Source organism: Mytilus trossulus, chromosome 12 (assembly GCF_036588685.1).
Source record: "Mytilus trossulus isolate FHL-02 chromosome 12, PNRI_Mtr1.1.1.hap1, whole genome shotgun sequence".
NCBI classification, from domain to species: domain Eukaryota; kingdom Metazoa; phylum Mollusca; class Bivalvia; order Mytilida; family Mytilidae; genus Mytilus; species Mytilus trossulus.
In genome coordinates, this window is record NC_086384.1 from 39,026,737 (window position 1) to 39,049,302 (window position 22,566).

Below are 22,566 nucleotides of genomic sequence, written 5' to 3' on the forward strand. Positions count from 1 at the left end.
CAACCATACTTCCAAAAAAAATATATTTTCTTGAGGTATATACTGCCTTCATCATTTAGCTGCTTTCTATTAACAATGAACAACTAGTGTACGTTTTTAAATTCATAAAAGTAGTAATTATTTATTGTTATTACATTGGTTGCAATGAATTACTTTGATTTCCCAGTTAGATAAAAACCGATAATTTCACATGTGAAATAAACGTGGTTTTTTCACTCTCTAACGTCATACAACAATAGGCGTTGTCAATACGTCAATAACGTCGAAACAAAACATGCGTAGAAAAAACATATAGTTCCTTACATTTTCTACATTAATTTCATAAAAAAAGCAATTTGACAATGTAATATAAAGGATAACTAATCGCCGTATTTGAATATCAAAAATAAGACAACTTGTGACCGAACGCCGCTATGGATTTAACTCGGGATGCGCACTCGTTTAATCCATGTGTCGTTCGGTCACGCGTTGTCTTATTTTTTATATTCAAATACGGCGATTAGTTATACTATAATGTCTGTCTGTCTGTCTGTCTTACTAATTATATCTGACATAATGTCATCAAAGATACTAATCTGATAATTTGGTATGCCAATACCGTGTTTCGTTGACATAATACTCATCATTGGCCGTCGAATAAAACACGTTGGAAGACCAAAATCAAACACGAAGGTTGCAGAACATTGCAAGCAAATATGAAATACGAATTATGAAATACGGTAGAGGCAACCTTTGCTACTGTTTTGAGTATTTCAAAATTTTACAAAAGTATATTTCTGGGGGAAATTACCATAAAAATTAGATTCCATGTCAATACATCGTGATGACTACTAGGCGGTTGATACTCTTGGATAAGTGTCAGTGTGGAAGTTAAATGGGCGTTCCGTGTACACATAAATTGTAACAAACATAGATAGGAGACAAATACGATTAAGGCATTGTCGGGAAAATGTTTTACAAGCTTTGACAACAAGACAAAAAGCGAGTCTCGCCTAGTACACTGCAGTTCAAATCATTTTATACATTCGACAACATACATGTTTTTGTTTTATGCTTGCAATTTAACACCTGCACTTAAATTAATCAACTAAATTTTTTTATCGAAATTGACATGCTTAAACGCTGACCGGTTATAGACACAAAAACAAACTGTTATTTTTAAAGTAATATTTACATCACGGAGATTTTGCTTTACAAAAACAAATAGGCAAACTTTTTTTTGTATATATGCCAGTTAGATATACGATGTTATGACATAAACTTTTTAAAGTGAAAGAAAACAAAGGCAGAAATTCATACGGAATGGTATATTATATTCGTAGGTAATGGAATTATGTGAGTTAGCCTTTAATCTTAACCTTATAATGATTGTTTCTGAAGCAACGTCTCTTATTGCAGGATCATACGAGACAACATGTTTGAAAGTACCATGTAATATCTGGAAGGACAATGAGGAACTACACAAAACAGTATAAAACTAAAATAATAAATTATGTTATAACTATTACCTTCAATGGTGTCAAAACTGCTTTTAGATGTCACGTCTTTTTGAAAATTCATTACATCACTTGACAAATCTGCAACAAGTAGGAAAATACAACTACTTGATATAAAAGCTTGGTGTGTTGCGTAGTATTCTTTTTCTCCAGCAAAATCCCATAAATCACAAACAACATACTCCTCTTTATTATCATTTGCAATAAACTGTTTGTGCGTTTGATATAACAACAAATCGTTTCCTTTCATCACTTTGTCTGTGTCAATATCCTTATTCATTTGTTTCTTATTGACAGTCTGCTGCTCTTCAAAATTCACTGATTTTTTATTTTCATTGTCATTTTTTAAGGCCGCATTAACGGGGCCATGTTCTTCTTGTTCACCAGCAGAAAGTGCTGTTTCAGAAATTATTTCTCCTGTCTCTTGATCAGATGAAACAACTATGCTGTCTCCGTTACTTAGTCGTTCTCCACTAATTGATGAATCGGACTGATACCCATCTGCATCAAAGGCAAGCTCGGTTTTAAGAGTCTGTTCCATGCATTTTTGATTTGCAAGGGCTCTTTTTAATCTATCGGCATGAACTGCTTCATGTTCTTTTGCTTGAATGAAATAGAAATAATAATGAACTGGAAATGAAAAGAATTAATTTGAACTATTTCTTGTTATCCTGCCATTGGGTGTCTCACTATATAGATACAGCCCTACACATATAGCTATTCTTTATCTGTATACTATACATATATCGCTTTAAAGCTCTACTCACTGCCAGACTTCGTTTGTGTATTGCTGTTGACGAGTGTTGAATAAACCAGCTTGACCTCAGAATGTGAATTGCTGTCGCATTCCAATGACGTATTGTTTGACCTTATGTGAACTTACGATTACTTTTATACCTTTTTGTTTATTTTCAAACAGTTTTCAGAGCAATAAGAATTAAATACTAATTTTCTGATAACAGACAAACATAAACAGCAGTGTTTTCTTCGACGACAATAATCGATTTCAAAACTTGAATGTGTACATGTATCACCAAATCAAACGTGTCAATGTCAGTATGCATGTTAAGTGAATGTCAAGTTCGGTTAAAATTATGAAGCGTAGGACAACTCGTACACTTCTGTGTCAAATTGTACAATGTTTTGTTGTTTGTTTTGACTGTTAAAATTAGTTTTTATGTTCAAATAGATAATAATTGACCTTGAACGACGTTTTATTGTTGACCATTCGAGATTCTTTTTTAGAGAACCCGTTTTCAGCTGTAATTTTAATATTACTGCGCGGGCCTTTTTCAAATCGAAAATTAATGCAAAAAATGTGAGTTGTTTGTGCTGTTCAAAGCACACATAATATACAGAATACAATGCAAGTTAAAGACAATAACTATTTAGTGTATTTAAATAACAGCTGTATTTGTACTCTGCTCGAAACACGAGTTATATATCGTTTAAGCTCGCATTACACCTGTTTCTAATCCTCGTACAAATACAGCTGATATTAAAATACACTAAACAGTTATGGTTTATATCGACTGTAAAGGGTAGGAAGTTTGTGGGTTATTTCTTGTAGGTTTATATATATATATATATACATATATATATATATATAAACGAGTCTAAATTGAAAACTACGTTCAAACCTATGACTGCGTTGGATAAAAACCGCAATTTTTATACGTGTGCATGTCAAACAAATTTCGTTGTAGAAGGGTCTAAAAACAGCACAAACAACATTTTCCAAAAGACCAAGAGTGAAAAAGTATATTTAAACAAAACGCATTTGACTAACAGGTCGAACAACTGATGTTCTTGAACCCTGCTGACTGCCATTGGCGATTGCCAAATAAAATTGATCACAGGTTGTAACAAAATGGATCTTATTATAAATTTAATACGTCACAGAAAAAAAATTGTTAACCTGTGGACAGGATGTTGTGCCACAAACATTCGGTGTCAATATTTCTTTAGTACACCATATCCGGATTTCGACAATAAATGTCTCTTCAGTGATGTTAGGGATCGAAACGGTATTTGGAAGGCCATATAAAAAGCACCCTCATTTTTAGAGAAAGTACCCTCATTTATAGATTAACTCTTGAATTTTAAGAGTCAATATATAGGATGAACGGATCATATAAACCGGAGGGAAAATATGATACATGCCCAAACAAAAAATATAAACGAGTCTAAATTGAAAACTACGTTCAAACCTATGACTGCGTTGGATAAAAACCGCAATTTTTATACGTGTGCATGTCAAACAAATTTCGTTGTAGTAGGGTCTAAAAACAGCACAAACAACATTTTCCAAAAGACCAAGAGTGAAAAAGTATATTTAAACAAAACGCATTTGACTAACAGGTCGAACAACTGATGTTCTTGAACCCTGCTGACTGCCATTGGCGATTGTCAAATAAAATTGATCACAGGTTGTAACAAAATGGATCTTATTATAAATTTAATACGTCACAGAAAAAAAAATTGTTAACCTGTGGACAGGATGTTGTGCCACAAACATTCGGTGTCAATATTTCTTTAGTACACCATATCCGGATTTCGACAATAAATGTCTCTTCAGTGATGTTAGGGATCGAAACGGTATTTGGAAGGCCATATAAAAAGCACCCTCATTTTTAGAGAAAGTACCCTCATTTTTAGATTAACTCTTGAATTTTAAGAGTCAATATATAGGATGAACGGATCATATAAACCGGAGGGAAAATATAATACATGCCCAAACAAAAAATATAAACGAGTCTAAATTGAAAACTACGTTCAAACCTATGACTGCGTTGGATAAAAACCGCAATTTTTATACGTGTGCATGTATATATATATATATATATAGCTCTTTACAGATTATCTATGATATGCAATGTCTATTTGCGTCATTCTACAATGGATGTCTTTCAGGCATTGATTCAATATCGATTTTATGTATGTATAAGACCAATATCATGAATCCCGGTTCCCATTTGTGTAATGACATTTTACGTAACAACCTTCAACCTAAACTATCATTCGATAGCATCAAATATCTGACCTTTCTACACTTATATAAGTACATGTATTCCTTACAGAAAATATAAACACACATACAGATTTGAAAGAATAAGCTAAAATAAATATTAACAATCATATTGTTTATGACCGAAATAAATCATACTTGGTAAAGCAAAGACAACCCCTTGATTCAAGAAAAATGTTTTTCGAAACTTATACGACAATGAAAACCTCTTTGACTTCTTTATGGCAAACCTATTTGACTCTTTTCAACACTCAATTCTGTTACAACTGATGCTGCTGCATTACTATTCTTGTTGACTCCGTCTATGATTTGTATTGGGCAGAGGTCTAAAAGGCATAAGATCTTAGCAAAAAGAATAAACATACTGTAGCTTTTTCTAATGTTGGACTTCAAAGATGTTGTTCTCTAATTGAGAAATTCACTACCATTTCAATTGAATCTTTTAAACAAGAACTGGAAATGTATAATTATTGACGTTTTTATTCCGTATTTTTCGTTGGACTCATGTATACAACTTTCACGTTTTTAGTTACCTGCAGTCACGAAGTTATTGTTTTTAACATTACTGTGGCTCCTCGTAATGTAAATTTGAGATTTTAACACAATGAACTTCCGTTGCTACTAATTTTTTTTTGTACAATAAGTTTCCATGATGACCCCCTTTAATTATGACACCCTCAACGGAGTTGGGGTGACATATTGTTATTCTACGTTTTTTTTTCTTTATTAATATTATTTTTTTTCTTGCAACAAATTTTGTCCAGGTGATTTCTCGAAATCCAATGGACCAATGTTGATGGAACTCTACTATAGTAAGGACCCCACATGCAGAGTTGCAGGAAGCATGGAATGGTTCAAGATGGCTACCGCCTCCATGGAAACAGAACATATGTGAAAAAATCCAGTTTTTTGTTTTGGTGAACTGTTTAGATATGCTTTATCTCAGAATCATTATATTTTGATACAATGTAGGTGCCCACTATATACAGGTTTTGGATGATTTTGGCTCTCATTGGAACTTCTCTGTTGCCATGGAAACTACACCAAAAATTCCAAAAATCTCAAAGTGCTCCAAAGGTCAGAAAACTTCACATTAACGATGAGCAACATTAGGAGATGTGGTATTTGGAGTTAGAATTTCCAAAATAGCTGTTGTTACCATGAAAACAATGCAAAAAGGTAAAAAAATTCAAAAAAAATCAATATAACTAGCATAAGCAAAGTTGTATTTTAGAGTTGGAATTTCAAAATGGCCGCCGTAACCACGAAAACTATGCAAAAAGGTCAAAAATTTCAAAAAAAAAATGAATACAACTAGCATAAGCATAGTTGCATCTTGAAGTTAAAATTTTCAAAATGGCCGCTGTAACCATGGAAACAGCAAAAATATCCAAAATTTCAAAATGCTTCAAATTTGATGAAACTTTGCAAAAATGTTACTAGACATCTGTAGATGCACTATTTGACTTTGGAATTTTCAAAATGGCTGCCGCTCACCTGGCAATAGGGGGAGGGTGCCATCCGTTATTGCTAGCAATTACAAATCTAGTTTGTGATTGTTATTCAACGTTTGAAGAAAACCAAACTAAATCTACATCTATGGTGATTCTTTGTTAAGATTGTCATACCTTTACATGATTCCCACTTCCCATCTCTCAATCTTATTTTACATTTAGAAATTTCAATATTGACTCCATCTGTACTTTGAACACCTTCAATACTTTGCTTTAATAATCTGCGTAGTAAACAGGTTTTTCCGACACCCTTCTCTCCAATAATAGCCACCCGAATATGTCGATGCCGCTCCGTTCCAGAGCTTATATCCTTTAAATATGTTTCTTTAGTTTTTTCATCAAGATAACGACTTTCTATCAAATAAATTTTCAAAAATGTACAGAATATATATATAATACAATTACTATGAAGGTATATTTTTCCTATCTGTTTTGACTTTTGCATTTTGTTCTTTATCAATTCAAAAAGGGCATGTATATGAAAGTAAATTATTTATAGATAATAAAGAATTTCGTAAAGACCTCAGTTTCAATAGAAAATTTAGAACAGAAATATCAATTAATTGGAAATCATATCAAAAACCCTCATTCTTATTTCGAAAAGCAGCATATTATTTCCATGTGTGAGTGGATAAAAGCCGGCTATAATCTATAACAAAGTTTCCCTCGTGAAAACGAATAGCAGAAGATGCACGAATGCAGTGGACGCTTACCAGGTCGACGCACCCGTGCTGTTATCCATTTTGTTCATACGAATCCCTTAGAGTGTGTAGGTAATTATTTTTTGGTCTGTATGCTCGAGTAAAGACATTTGGCTATTGATTTACTACAGAATTTTAGTTCCTTTCAAGCACGTTATAACATATCAAATGATTAAATCTTAAAATGTTTAACATACCTTTCAAAATGCTTCGACATACTATAGCGATGAAAACCATATTCAAAATAACTGAAATCGAACACATCGTTGGTTTATAGGATATAACACATTCAACGTTAAAGAAATTATATATTTATTGATTAATCGGAATTGTTTCTGTTTTTTCATGTATTATTTCAATAGTAAGACTTTTGAAAGCATAAAACACTAATATCATGACCAAGATCCTGGTTTTCTCTGTTATTTGTAACTGAAGATTACTTTTTCTTGTTTTATCATAATAAACTGTCTGTTGTGTCATTGTGTCGACCATTTGGCGTTGAATCTGTTTGAGAACACTAAATAATCATTCTGGGGCAAAAAATAAACTTAACGAACGGCTAAATATATTATCATGTATCTTTGCAAACAACCATGGTTAAAATTTTGTTTGATTGTTGCTGATAGAATATCTTATATCATAAAAGCAGTTAGAATTACACGAGATCTCCAAGTGTCAGTTTAACTATCCCTTTGGTATCTTTCGTCCCTCTTTTAAAAGACCTGTTCGAGTGTATAAAATTGAAGTCTCGAAAGAGGGTAATTTAAAAAAAAATCTTTGTCGTTTAGACAAGTATTTCCCATTCCAAATTAAAGGACAACTTGACAGGATATATCCTCCTCTGTCTCATAAAAACGATTAATGTAGATACAAGTATCTTGTCTCACAATGTCGTAGGGAAAATCGTATGAAAACATAATTCAAATTCAAGCAAACACGTTTCTAAAACGTTACTCTAGTAAAACAAATAGAAGACGTGTTTTTCAACAAACATTCGGCATTCTAATGGAAACCAAATATGCTATATGTTTTGCAATGCCAATAACCTTTTTTTAAACTATGGCTCCTCAAACGGTACATGATAATTAATAGCTATTTAGATTTAAAATTACTAGGCTTGTTACATGAAGATCTTCCCGCCACCAAAAATGAGAAACTGCAAACAAAATGTACAAATATTATATCTCAATTTATAGTGGGTATTGTTGTCACGTTTGAAGCCGTTAAACAGTGTAATTTTGTAATTCTCTGGCTAAGATTTGATATTGTTGGGTTTTTTAATCTCATACGATATTCAAATTTCCTTGTTATAGTATCATACCCCAAAACTCTGTTTTTTGTATGAGTTCTTGTTGCATTTAAATTAAAAATATGGACATTATATTTATCAGAATGATATGAAAATTGATGATTTCAATCACTTACCTCCGCCCACAATAACATATACCACGTAGGTTCTCCTATCAACTGAAAGATAATGTTTGGCGTCTATAATTGTTATATGAAAACTTATTATATTTTACCCTAGGTCTATGATCGTAATGATAAGGATAGAAAAACAAATGCGACATGCGTGATTAAAGTGGCAAAAGTATAACATAACACAATGATTACATTTTAACAACCATCGCTTATCTTTTAGTGGACACATAGTGTATGTAAGTGTCATTCTTTTATCAATATAATTTGAATGCTACTAAATCAATATGCTCGCCTAATACGCTGTATTGTTAATCTTCTGAATCCAAAATCTATATTCATCTTATTCAACTCACATTAAAAACTGAATTCTAAAAATGAATTTCATTTATATGATGGAGAACTACTGTGAACGATAAATCTAAAAAAAGTATTGATCACAAACATGTACACATATTTTCACACTAAAAGACATTGTAATTGAAACACATTGCAACAAGAGAATGCATTTGTTCACAAAATGTCACGAATCCATTTTTTGGGGTCTTTAATAACTGCAAAATTTTCATCAATTCAAAATACTATTGTGAAAATGACAAAGCAGTTTTTATTGAGTTAGATTCTGGATTTTGATGAAATTGTGTATTCATCGAAACCTCATTTAGCTGCATCCGAGAGACAACATTTGTTTTTTGTAACTTTTATGTTTGTAGATTTTTTTAACCAAAAATGTGCATTTTTACTTCAATTTGTATTTTTCAAACATTCTTCTGCTGATTGTTGTATCAAAACATCATCTTTAAAGGAATCAATCGTCAAGTAAGAATGTTTTGCTCATGAGTCTTTACCGTGTTACTGGTCACAACGAAATTTAAATAATTTCTATTTATCTGGTCAATTTAAATATGTTATCGTTTATAATTTGCATGAAGTCATGACGTAATAACATTATCAAAATTTTAATGTTTTATAAAACATTGATATTTCCATTTTAACATACCTAACTCTGAACTATTGTTCTGATTCACATTTTTTACAGTTGATTTGTTCTCAATATCTGGAATCAGTCTTCTGGAATTATTCATGAAATGTTAAAAGATCTCCAAACAAACGACTAGATATATATGATATAGTCTAACAGCTAACATCTTATCTGTGAAACATATTTTTACATTTTTCTTCTACATGATATCATGAAAATAAAACGTTTTTTCTCAGCAAATAGTGTGACAATCTTTTTTTGTTAAAGTATCACGCACGAAAATACGTCTAACGAACGTTAACTCTGAATTCAGTCGTCAGATTTCTTGTCTAACGATATAATCAAATTATTTTGATGGGTGAAGCTCTATTTACTAATTTTTATAGCTTTTTCCTATGTTGTGCTGTAACGTGTATTACATATGTTAAGGTATACTTGAATGCCCGCTAGTAGGTTAAATCCTGCTTTATTCTGCTTGTGTCAATTCCAAATCACAAGTCCTGTTTTCATTGAATCCTGTTTGTTCTTGTGAACCATATTTAGTTTTTTTTATACATACATAAGGTTAGTGTTTCTCATTTTTAGCTTACATTGCCAAAGGGCCAAGTAAGCTTTTCTCTTCACTTGGCGTTCGTCGTCCGTCGTCGTCTGCCCCTCGGCAGAAACATTCTCCTCTGAAACTACTGGGACAAATTCAACCAAACTTGGCCATAATCATCATTGTGGTATATAATGTAACAATGTGTGCTAGGACCCAGTTTGCCTTACAAGATGGCTGTCATATTTAAAATAGAACATGGGGGTATAATGTAGATTTTAGCCTATATCCCTGCAACCAAAGTAATAAGAACAAATCTGATGAAATAAAATTGTTCATCGGGTCAACGTTTACCTGCCCTGAATTTGTCAGACATGTTAGACAACCCGTCGTTGGGTTGCTGCCTCGAGCTCTGAATTTGTAATTTTAAGGAAATTTTGCTATTTTGTTTGTTATCTTAAATATTACTATAAATAGAGATAACCTTTAAACAGCAATAATGTTCAGCAAAGTAATATCTACAAACAAGTCGACATGACCCCAAAAGGAGTTATTACCCTTCCATAGCATGTATAAGGCGTTATTACCCTTTAAAGTCTAACAACGTAGCGTCAAGTTTTGTAATATTTTACAAAAGTCTTCTCCTGAAACAACTTGGTCAAATTTTAAGTTAGTCGACAACTATTTGACTTAAAATGTACTCTATTGGTAAACATCGCGTAGTATTCTTAGATGGGCTACACTAGTGATGATAATCCAAAAAATGTTCTTGAACTTACTTGTTTACATTCGAACATTTAAACCCGCTTTCTTCATTTGAAGCATTAACGCATCGGTATTCTACAAAAGTAAATAATGCGATGAAAGCTTAAGAGAAACAATAAAGCAAACCATAATTTTAAACAAGATGTAGTGTGGTTACCAGGGAGACAATCTGCACAAGAGACCATTTGACACAGAGTTTAACTACTATAGATCACTTTACGGCCTTCAACAATGAGCAAAGACCATACCGCATAGTCGTTTATTAAAGGATTGGAAATGACAAATGTAAAACAATGTAAACGAGAAAAATCTAACTGCCTGATTAATGTACAAAAAATTAACGAACAAACAAAATATGTCACACAGAAAAAAAAACGACTTGCAACCACTGAGTTACATACTACTGTCAGGCACATGCACACTCATTCAGAATCTAACGGGGCTAAACACGTAAGAGGGATTCCAACCCTCCCCTACCATCGGATAGTGGTGTAACCTTGCTTTGTTTTCTCTCAATCGATTTATGACTTTCGAACAGCGGTATTCTACTGTTGTCTTCATATGTAACAGTACTAGTATAACATAAAAAAAAGAGTTTTCATGAAACCGCAACGGATAGAAATCAATACAATAAACCGAAACTAAACTCCTACGCTGAAGACTAAGAACTGACCAATACAAACTTTAAATGAGCTGAAATTTTAAAGAAATATGAAAATAATTACTAGCGAGTAGCCCTTGATGTTTGGTAACAAATAAAGGGACCCTTCATCAGAATGTTGCACTTGTGAAGTAAATTGATAACAATGAGCAATATATTGTTGAACGATCAAAAGGACTGACCATTACAAACTCTATTCAAATGCCATTATGAAGTCAGAAGAACCTAAAATACCTTAATGAAATCAGATGCACCTCAAATACTAATATTCCCGATATTCATGATTTTCTTGATAGAGGGCTGCTGCTCACAAGGAAGCTATTAAACTATTTATCGGATTTGTTATCACATAAGCAACACAACGGGTGTCTTATGTGGAGCAGGATCTGCTTACCCTTCCGGAGCACCTGAGATCACCCCTAGTTTTGGGTGGGGTTCGTGTTGTTTATTCTGTAGTTTTCTATGTTGTGTCATTTGTATAATAGTTTGTTGCACTTGTGAAGTAAATTGATAATAATGAGCAATATCTTGTTGAACGACCAAAAGGACTGACTATTATAAACTCCTTTAAAATGCCATTATGAAGTCAGATGAACCTAAAATACCTTAATGAAATCAGATGCACCTAAAATACTAATATTCCCGTGCATTTCTTAACATGATTTTCTCGATAGAGTGTTGCTGCTCACAAGGAAGCTATTAAACAAAGAGTTCAAAATGGCAGGGCCGTAACTACATTGAGGCAAATGAGGCAAATGCCTCATGCTGGAAATTTCAAAAAAAAATTAAAAAAGACTGAAAAAAAAAAGATTGTCTTCATATCAAATTGTTTTCAAGGAAATTGTCGTGCAAGAAGCAAGTTCTCTTCACTCCCTGATGTCGCCCTGCATTTTTGTCGTGATCCATGTTTCTATTGTACTTTTGGTTTTTCGGTGTTGATGGTCTATTGTTTGTACTTCTGTGTCTCGGGTTTCACGGTCTTATGTTCTTTTATTTTCCTACTTTATGACTATAGTCTGAGTGTTGATTTTCATTTCTAAACGTGCGCAATGTTGCATGTCCACCAATGTCCAGATAATGTGCGGGAAAATAATTTAAGAATATGCTCTACGATGCTACTGGACTCAGAAAATAATTGAATGCATCGATAATTGAACTTGATATCAAAGAATACAAAACTGCCTTTTTGTATATTAAACCACAGGCCTTGGGCATATGATACAGATATATTTTTTCTCGTCGATTAAGATATTCAATTTTCTATATTAATAATGCATATATATCACTTTTGTGCATGTCTCACCTAGTTTCGAGTGAACTAAACGACTCAGAGAAAGTACCCATTTTTTCTTAGTATGGATTGTAAAATTAGATATTTTCTCTGAGACAAGCACAAAAGTGATACATTTGTATTTTAAATATAGAAAATTTACTTTTTTGATTAACAACAACAAAAAATAAAAATAGATATGATCATATACCCAAGCGCCAGTGGACAAAACTACATAGCTGACATGGTTTAAATTAAGTAAGACCACCGATTTCCCGGTACCAAATCATTTGAAAAAAAAAACAACAATGTATCGCCATATGACCTTTTACAATGAAGGGTAAAACTTGCATTAAGTCGTGTTCAGACAGAAAATAAAGGAATATAGGGTAAACATACATGGGAACTTTAATATCGCACACAAAGTCAATGCATAGAAAAAAATACAAATGATCAATGGTCAAAATGTGTATTCCTGTTCTTCATCTTGATAGTTGTTGGAGGGAACTCAATAATAAAAGAATCATTAATACTGTAAAAGAAGGTCAAGATGGTCCCTAGTGTCGAATTAAGCAGTACTAGTACTTAAAGTATAATGCTGCACTGTCACTATATTTAAATGTAGTCATAAAAAAATCATCAAAGTCAACACAATACAAAACAAGAGCAGACAGACAGACCGGTCGGTATTAATGAAATGCGAATTTTACTTTACCCTACATATCGTCGGTCTTTTAATAATGCCCCTAAAACCTAAAAGTCTTATATCATAATGAATCTATGTTTTCGCATTGAGACCAGAATATTGTCGAAAAATACCTAAAGATTATTTTCGTTTCAATGTAAGAAAGAGTCCGTGGAACGCTCACTGGAATGCACGATTTTGCCTTTTTTTACACTTCGCCAAAAATTTTTGTTATATATTTTGCCTCATTATTAAAACAGGCTAGTTACGGCACTGAAATGGTGAAGTTGAAATCATCCCTTCGTAAATTTTACGGACGCCATCACGAGTTGGTTGACTGTTATGGAATAATCGTTTCACAAATGATATCGGATGTGTTCCTTACGTTGTAACTACAATCCCCTTCCCTGTCACGAATGTGACCTATCTAATTAGACTATTTACCGGATTTGTTATCACATAAGGAAAACGACGGGTGCCACATGTGGAGCAGGATCTGCTCACCCTTCCGGAGCACCTGAGATCCCCCCTAGTTTTTGATGGGGTTCGTGTTGTTTATTCTTTAGTGTTCTATGTTGTGTCATTTTTATAATAATTTGTCTGTTTGTCTTTTTCATTTTAAGCCATGGCGTTGTCAGTTTATTTGAAGTTTATGAATTTGTCTATTCCTTTGGAATCTTTCGTTCCTCTTTTAATGAAATCAGATGGACGTAAAATACCTTAATGAAATCAGATGAACCAACCAGTACCTTTATGAAATATGATTCAACTAAAATACCTTAATGAAATCAAATACAACGCAAATACCGCTAGGAAATCTAGGAAAATGTAGTAACCGGTCCAAAGGTTACACCGATCGAACTTCACATATCTGTACCTAAATAATGCATAAAATGATATTTTTGATAAAATAATGTAGATTGCCAGTGTTCAAATCTAATTAAATGTTTTGAAAAATAATGTCAGATTAGCAAGTAATATCTTTTGGATCGACAGCTCTCCTATAAGTAGCAAGTTCCTATTGAAGACACACAATTTAATTCGACTGGTTTGTACACAAAATGTGCTTCTGATATACAATTATCTCAGCAGGTATGTCTTTGAAGTTATTCAAACTTATAATTTAAAAAAAATATTAACTGGTTGTCGGCCAATTCTCGCACCATAGACGAACTAGCATTCATGATATTACAGTGTCGATTTCAATTTCTCTAGATTTTTTTTTATGTAAGATGTTTTTATCCGTTATATACTAACCAGATGAAAGTTTTTCATTGTAGTTGCATTTCTTCAAGTAACACGAGCAATCTTCTTCTGATGGTATACAAAAACATAAATGCGCAGGTCTAGTTAAAAATCCATATCCGTTAGTGTAATCACATCTGCATGAAATATCTGCTTTCGTCTTAGAATCGTTTGCTACCACCTGCCCTTCTTCCGTGCACATAGTCTTTTGAAACAAACACTGATGACTTGCATTTGTGAGGAAGGGAATCGGTTGGTAGCGATATTTATCACAGTTGATACCATCCAAACCTCCTCGAATAACCATCTTTTTACCTAAAAGGACATTTGAAAAAGCTTGTCGATGTCAGTTAACGGTATAATTAGTTTGCAGTAACAATTTTAAGTTAAAAAAGGTCGATGAAGCTTCATTTCATTTCCAACTATTCTAACATATGCTTTGTTATTGGCTTCTGTATGTGTGCTTGGTCTTTAATTGTATGGTTTTTGCTTTTTTTCAGCTTATGTTAATTCATTACAGCTAACCAAATTATATCAGCAGATGCAATATCCTGAACTTTATGTTTGCCTTAACAATGCTTTAGAACAGATCAATATCAGTTGAAAATATTCACATACAATGATTAATGAAAAGAAGATGGAATTGCTTAAACACATTAAGTGTATTATAATCTTTCAGTTGTAATACTTGAAAACATTGTTAAAACATAAGAGATACCATTAGTTCTACTTTTTATATTTTTATCGGGGTCCTAGATATCAGATATAATTGAAACCCATTGCTTTGGTAAACTTAAATGATAACAAGCTTTTATACTTTTAAAAAGATATTAGCGAAAATTGTTTATCTACATAACAAACCTGCTCCTTCTTTGTCAAATCTGGTGCAGTTCTCAGAATAACCTACTATCTTTTTCCTGTTTACATAATACGTTTTCGATGAGTCATCCAAACAGGAGTATTTCAAAGGGTCTGCACAAATTGCCCTTGCACGTGTTGACCTTTGTGTTTGATCTGGACATTGCATGTCATATCCATAGCAAATCGAAAATATCTGAAGCTAGAAAATCAATACGTGTTTGTTAACAGTCATTTGACTTTGAATATAAAAGTTTGAAAAGTTTTAAAAATTAGTATGTATTATGCATCTAGATAGATTGCTGTTCTTGATTAATGTAGTCTCTAATATTTATAACAATTTCTATAAAAAAAAATGGCTTACTTTATATAGAAATCTCAATATTTATACATCGCATAGTCTTATATATGTTACAGTAAATAGGTGAAATTAGGAATTACATGTAATTACTAAAATTTAGGAATTACAGGTAATTCCCGATGCACTTAGTTAATACAAGTAATTCCTGAAACGGCCCAGTTATTACCAGTAATTACTAATTTTAAAATGCATTTTTACACCTATTTACTGACTGCTAAAGCAATGTTGTATCATGGTCAGATGATCAAAAGTTATAGTAATACTAACTAGCTATATATATAGAAGATCAGTTAGTACTCTTAAAATATTGAATGGTTGATTTGTATTAAAAATATCTTGAAAAAATATGGAATTTTAAATATATGGTTAAATCAGAGTAACTTTAGTTTTAATCCAAATTGGTTAAAGTTGAGCATTATACATATATTTTTTAGCAATTTCAGCAGACATCAAAAATGAAAAATTCTCCCAAAGCATTATGTTTTAACTTTAAAAAAACTGTTTGAAGAATATTTAGACTTAGTACCTTATAAAGATAAGATAACGTTATGTAGGTTGGGAACTGGAATGAACTGTTAAGTGTTTTAGCTTCGAGATATAAAAATAAATAAATATATTTTTTTGGTTTGTTAAATCATAAATATGATATAGTACAATTATAATTCAGCAGCCAATCTGGTTCTATTTTGTTAAATTAGCTGAGAAACAAGGTTGATAGGTTGTGCACTTGCGAGTTAATATTTGGACCTTATTGAATACGTATTCATGTGACCTTCAATTCAACCCCTAGCTGGAGATCGGTTATCGATGTATTAAGTTATTAAAATTGTAAGGGTTTTACAGAACAAATCGTCTCGCCTACTTTTTCTGTTAATCGCAGGCTCAACAAAAATGAGGAAAAAATATTATAAAATTTTCCTCTTGATACTATTTTTTACTAGTACTATAAGAAGCTTCTGTCAAAATTGGGTAAAAATCCAGGATGGTTTATAAAGTATAATGTTTTAAAACTTTAACTGCAGAGTGTATGTAATGTTAACTGGGGAAAAAACTAGTCCGTTTATCCTGTTTATAAGTAATATAGGATAAAAAGGATTTCTTTTACAAACTTTACTTTCGGATATTATTTTATGATCATAAACATTTAGCTTCTGTCCAAGTTTGGTAGAAATCAAGGATATTTGGAGAAAGTTATTTTAAAGTTTTAAAACACAGTGCATGATTAAGATTTTAGTTTAACAAAATTATGAAAATCAATTTCGGATTGATATCATTGTCTTGCATGCATATATTTACGGAGTTTTAAGACCTAAAAAACAAACATTTTCCTGTTTCAATTCCCAAACACTAAAGAGTGAGCACTTTTGATGTGCCTTATATTCCTACATCCTTAAGTAAACTCCCTTAAAATCCCTACCCCTACACTTTCTTATTTGGTATCTTGAATTATGTTTTTAATTTTAAAACAAAAACATTAAGTTAGTAAATAGCTGTAAAAATGACAGAAAAAATCAGTAATTACCAGTAATCACTGAAACAACTAGTAAATACATGTAATTACTAAATTGGCTAGTAATTACAGGTATTTACTGAAATGTTTAGTAATTACGAGTAATTCCTAATTTCACCTATTTACTGTAACATATATACATATCGATTTTCTCTATTTTTTTGTTTTACGTTCTATTTTGTACATGTTATTTAGACCCTCGTGTCTATTATTATTGTTAAATGTTATGTATAAACCATTTAAAAAGAACTTGAACAATGGATAAACAAATGCCATTTAACAAACATAGTTTCCAAAATGGGGTTGACTTATTGAATATTTTATAGGTAAATAATATACATAAAAAAAACAGGACAAACCTTGCAGAAAATATTTTTTCTTCTTTCTCCTATTGCTCAAAATTGTAAAAAAAAAATAACTACTCGCTTAAAGTTAGTCCCTGTACAATAATAAATGCTCACACGTTTAGCGCCCTTTTATCGCAAAAACTGTAAACATAATTACAGAAAGTGGTAAAATTGTTTTTAAAAGAATAGAATTAAAATTGAATATTAAATACAAAGTAAAAATTTCTTAACTCTATGTTTATCTTTCACTTGGAAGATTGTTAAACGTTTGTTATTTACGGTTAGAATTTTTATTAACGGTATTTGTGTACGTAATTGATTATTAACTCTGTAACTATCAGATTGAAAAATCATAAAATCGTTTTGAAATATGACGGTTTTTCTACATTAGGAATGAAAGGAATACCTTAGCTGTATTTTGCAAAACTTTAAGGCTCAATGCTCTTCAACTTCCTACTTTATTCGGCCTTTTAAACTTTTTTGGATTCGATGATGAGTCTGTTGTAGACGAAACGCACGTCGGAGGCATATACAAAACTTAATCCTGGTGTATATTAGTAATAAAATTGAGCATGGAAATGAGGAATACGTCAAAGAGACAATAACCCGAAACATGAGCGGGGGACAGCCTAATGTCACCAGTGGGTCTTCAATACAGCGAGAAAATTACACACCTGGAGGCGTGCTTCAGCTGGCCCTCAAACAAAATTGTGTACTAATTGAACGATAATTGACGTCAAACTAAACTAAACTAGAGCTAAAACGCAGATTTGTTTTTTTAAATATGCCATATATCAAATTGTTTTATCTGTTATAATTTGGACCATATGAAATGTGTTCTATATGTTTATATTAAAACAACCTTACTTCATTAAAACCCGCTCAAACTGTTTTACACGAGTTCACAAAAAAACTGTGTTATACTTGAAAGTAAAATAAAAATTAAAGCTAATCCAAAGGTATGTCTTGAAGAGATTACTGTCTTTATTCTTAAAGGATCACTTAACTTGTATCTTTTTAAACCATACATTTAAGTTTGAATGCAATAACAATAGAAACTTAACAAGCTGTTTGCATGAGATATTCACTAATATAATACACTTTAAAACTTTTAAAGCCTAAATAATATAAGATCTGATAGATCTTATCAGAATAAAAAAAATGTCTTCTTGCTCATAGTTAATCTCAAAATAAAAAGACCCAAGATTGAGTCCAACACGTTTTAAGTGTAGGTGTAAAGAAGTAATACAGAACCTACAATGATTCAGTTCTTGACATTGAATGAATTTTCGTTATTCGATTCATTAATTTGTGACAACACATCTATCAAAACATATATTTTAACACAGAATAGTATACAATGGTATAAATAATAACGATGAGATGAAAACACTATTCACCAGTTCATAAAAAAATAAGGAGATGTTGTATGATTGCCAATGTTCAACGTAGTAGGATATACACAATTATAGGAAACCGTGCGACTTCAACAATAGCATAATATCATACCGTAAACGTATGCTAGTTTAAAGACAATATAAACTTATAACATAAAACATGTATCTAACACTTAATATCAATCAGTACAAAATTATCAAAAAATAATGCATGTACCAAGTTAGTAATATGACAGTTCCTGTCCATTTATTTTTGATGTGTTTTATTATTTGATTTTGCCAGGTGATTATGGAATTTTCGAATTGATTTTCCTCTAAGTTCAGTATTTTTGTGATTTTACTTTTTTCAGTGTTATGACATCATTAACAGTCAGAGCAAACCACAATCTTAAACAATTTCAAACAGTAGGTACCGACAGAATAGTTAAAGTACCGGGGAAGTACATATAAGGGTTCATTTTGTTACAGCTTATGTAACACCAATATGATTACTTTACATTATTTATAAAGTATCACAAGCTTTAAATGTAATTGGTTTCAATTATCATTTTAAAAGGATGTTGTCAGGTCTGTTTCTGATATTATAATTTTTGATTTTGTTCTGATTTAGTCTATAAAGATATGAAATGGATGAATCATATCTATTACTATCAATAAGTGTATTTGAAGGAAACTAGTAAGCTTACCTGAAGTACCAATAGTCTTGACATTATTTAGATATAATTCTTCTACAATTTCACCTGAAGATGAAACGTATAAGTATTAAGGTATTCGGCCCATATTAGCCAATATACAACAAGCAAAATAATTTACATTTTTATCAAGGATTGTAAGTAGGGGGTATAAGAGTTCTTACTATGAAATAAAAATCCGCAAAATATATGAGGTAAACAGCAGAGCTGGGTTACTGTGCCCCCTTTTTTGTCCTCAAATGCCAAAAAAGAGGATTAAATAGTATGTAATTTTAAGAAAATTGTATAGTATAATTTACTAATCTATCTTTTAAAAGGAACCTTACATGTAACCTTACATGTAACCTTGTAAAATTAAACATAAAAAATTAATTGGTTTTTTTTTGCTATTCTATTTTTAGAATTGTTTTATTGTAACTAATAATAGAAAAAGGAAAAAAGTAAAAAAATTACAATTTTATATCTTCACTAGTTCCAAAGTGAATATTTTAGCTGAGCATGAACAAATGACATTTAAATTAACTTTACATATCGTTCCGTCTTAAAAAAAATATTTAGAAACTTTTACCGTACCAATTTCGAGAAATTCTGATTTAGAATGTCAAGGTCACAGTTCGTAAATGGAGACTTGGTATCCCTGTTCTGATGTTTTTTGGTATAATTTATGTAAATCTTTAGCAAAACTAACCATACTTCATATAATCTGGTAATAAGAATAAATTACTACATCTAAAGGATTTAGCCCTTCAATAAGGCTGACGATTAATCATTCATGACCCAATTTCAATTAAATTAAGACTGTGCTTTGTCATGTATGTATTTGATATAATGTATTATGCTTGCCATGTTGGTATTAACGATCGTTGTTTGCCTTAATTATGCGTCGTATTTCCTTATACAGTGTTTATATTTTGTTATGCGATTTCTTGTGTAATACGAGGATGGTTTTGCTTAATTTTGAAAACAACATTAACCATTTTAATTGTTTCCATTTTCTTAGTTTGGTCCTTGACCGATAATTGGCTCTATGGCAATCATATCAAATCCAAATATCTATATAACATGTATAACCGATCCCTTTTCAGCTCGTATCGTGTTAATCGTCGGCTTTTGGTCATGGTGTTCTGCCTAACACAAAAGTATAAATGCTTCTGTGTTAACATAAACATGATAAAGGTATATGCTAAGTTAAGAACATGTCAGGTATGAGCGTTCATGACATTATCAACTTAAAACACTATTTAATTATTAGAAATAAACAAAATGTAATGTTTATTTTCTCCTACCTTTTTCAGTTGCCCATATTGATTATTCCAAAACAAATGATTTAGTTTAAACTCATCTCAAACAAAGAAATTTCATTGCTGCTTAAATTAAATAAGACACACTTCAGTTAAATGTGTTGTTTAACAATCAATAATACATTATATACATGTGTTGAAAACGCATTTATCAGAGATGTAAAAATAGACCACAACATGACCCCATTTCTGAATTGAGTCATAATGATTTCAGTGGAGCCTATATGCTTTCCATTTATTTTATTATGACACAATGTTTACCTAGAAGAATTAATTAAGCTTTGTTAAACATTTCAATTCTTTTTTACTATAAATTATTTTTGAAATATATTTTTAACTTTCAGTTTTACTTTCATTTCATAAAAAAAGAAACATTTTCCGAAAACAAGGTTGAACCATATTTCGAAACAGTGTTATTGTGAAAAAAATTATTTAAAAAAATAGGTTTCAAGTGACCATGTATTAAAGATCATAGTTAAATTCCTTTTCTATATATTTTGTTGAAACGACTGATTATGTCTTGGTTTTATTATTTGAATATTGTACTATAATCATGATATTTTAACCATGTTAACTATTACTTTCATTTAAAAAGTTGTAATCCTCGACTGACGACATTTTCAATCATAATAAATAATAAATGGCTATATATACATGACATAGTAGTATACGGTTATTTTATTACAAAAAAAAACACACATTTTATTTGTTTAAATTTTAAATTACAAATGGTAATTTGTTTAAAGTTCGACTAAAATCCACTTTTGAATCGTAAAATAATTTATAGTATGGGTCTTATTATCAAAATATTTATATGTTGTGATGTTATGCTATTGTTTCAGAAAAAGGGAGAAGGTTTGGGCCCATTAAAACGTTTAATCCCGCTGCAAATGTTTGCACCTGTCCTAAGTCAGGAATCTGATGTACATTAGTTGTCGTTTGTTTATGTAATATATACGTGTTTCTCGTTTCTCGTTTTGTTTATATAGATTAGACCGTTGGTTTTCCCGTTTGAATGGTTTTACACTAGTTATTTTGGGGCCCTTTATAGCTTGTTGTTCGGTGTGAGCCAAGGCTCCGTGTTGAAGGCCGTACTTTAACCTATAATGGTTTAATTTTTGAATTGTTGTTTGGACGGAGAGTTGTCTCATTGGCACTCACACCACATCTTCCTATATCTATTGAAACACACTGTAGAATTATATTCAATGACCACATAACAAACCTGATTTACACATGTTACAAAATACAAAAAAAAACATCATTGGAACAGGATAGTTAATTAATAAATGTTTGCTAGTAAATTCTGATAGGACAGTAGAATTGGTCCAAGTGCTTATTCTAATAGTATTATAGAATTCGGAATTGTCTTGAATGATCATAAATACCAGGATTGAAATTTCGTGTTAGCGTCTACAACATGCTAATCAGTGACGTTCGAATAAATAAAAAAAAAACACAAGTTAGATACGAAACTGAAGAGCATATATTTACAGGACCAAACATTCCTATACGTTTTGACTAATACAGCTTATGTAATCTCTTCCGGAGATAGATTAGTATTTTAAAAGTGTAAAGAGTGACAATTAGCATGACACTGACGTTTAAACACCAATCATACATGCCATGGCCAACAGATCCAAGACGAATTTCTAACGAATAAAATGCAACGCTAATTTTAAGAATTTGCTGTTGGGATAATGCCATTATACAAATTCCGCAGTATGATCGTGCCAAAACTGATCATCGAAATATCTTACATGCACATGTATGTGCTATTATAGAATCTGTAGAAC

General features: G+C 31.5%; 1 protein-coding gene across 1 annotated transcript in view; it reads right to left on the bottom strand.

Moving 5' to 3' along the window:
- LOC134692437 (uncharacterized) overlaps positions 1–20,895 on the bottom strand; it is a 32,166-nt gene extending 11,271 nt beyond the window's left edge. The window contains exons 1-10 of the mRNA XM_063552888.1: positions 20,756–20,895; positions 19,464–19,517; positions 15,166–15,364; positions 14,317–14,619; positions 10,458–10,518; positions 9,159–9,229; positions 8,165–8,206; positions 6,937–6,987; positions 6,153–6,392; positions 1,509–2,099 (exon numbers count right to left, since the gene is read on the bottom strand). Of these exons, the coding sequence (XP_063408958.1) occupies positions 1,509–2,099; positions 6,153–6,392; positions 6,937–6,987; positions 8,165–8,206; positions 9,159–9,229; positions 10,458–10,518; positions 14,317–14,619; positions 15,166–15,364; positions 19,464–19,487 (1,582 nt within the window). The 5' untranslated portion in view covers positions 19,488–19,517; positions 20,756–20,895. The remainder of the gene's footprint in view (positions 1–1,508; positions 2,100–6,152; positions 6,393–6,936; positions 6,988–8,164; positions 8,207–9,158; positions 9,230–10,457; positions 10,519–14,316; positions 14,620–15,165; positions 15,365–19,463; positions 19,518–20,755) is intronic.
- Between the last annotated feature and the right edge of the window lie 1,671 nt (positions 20,896–22,566).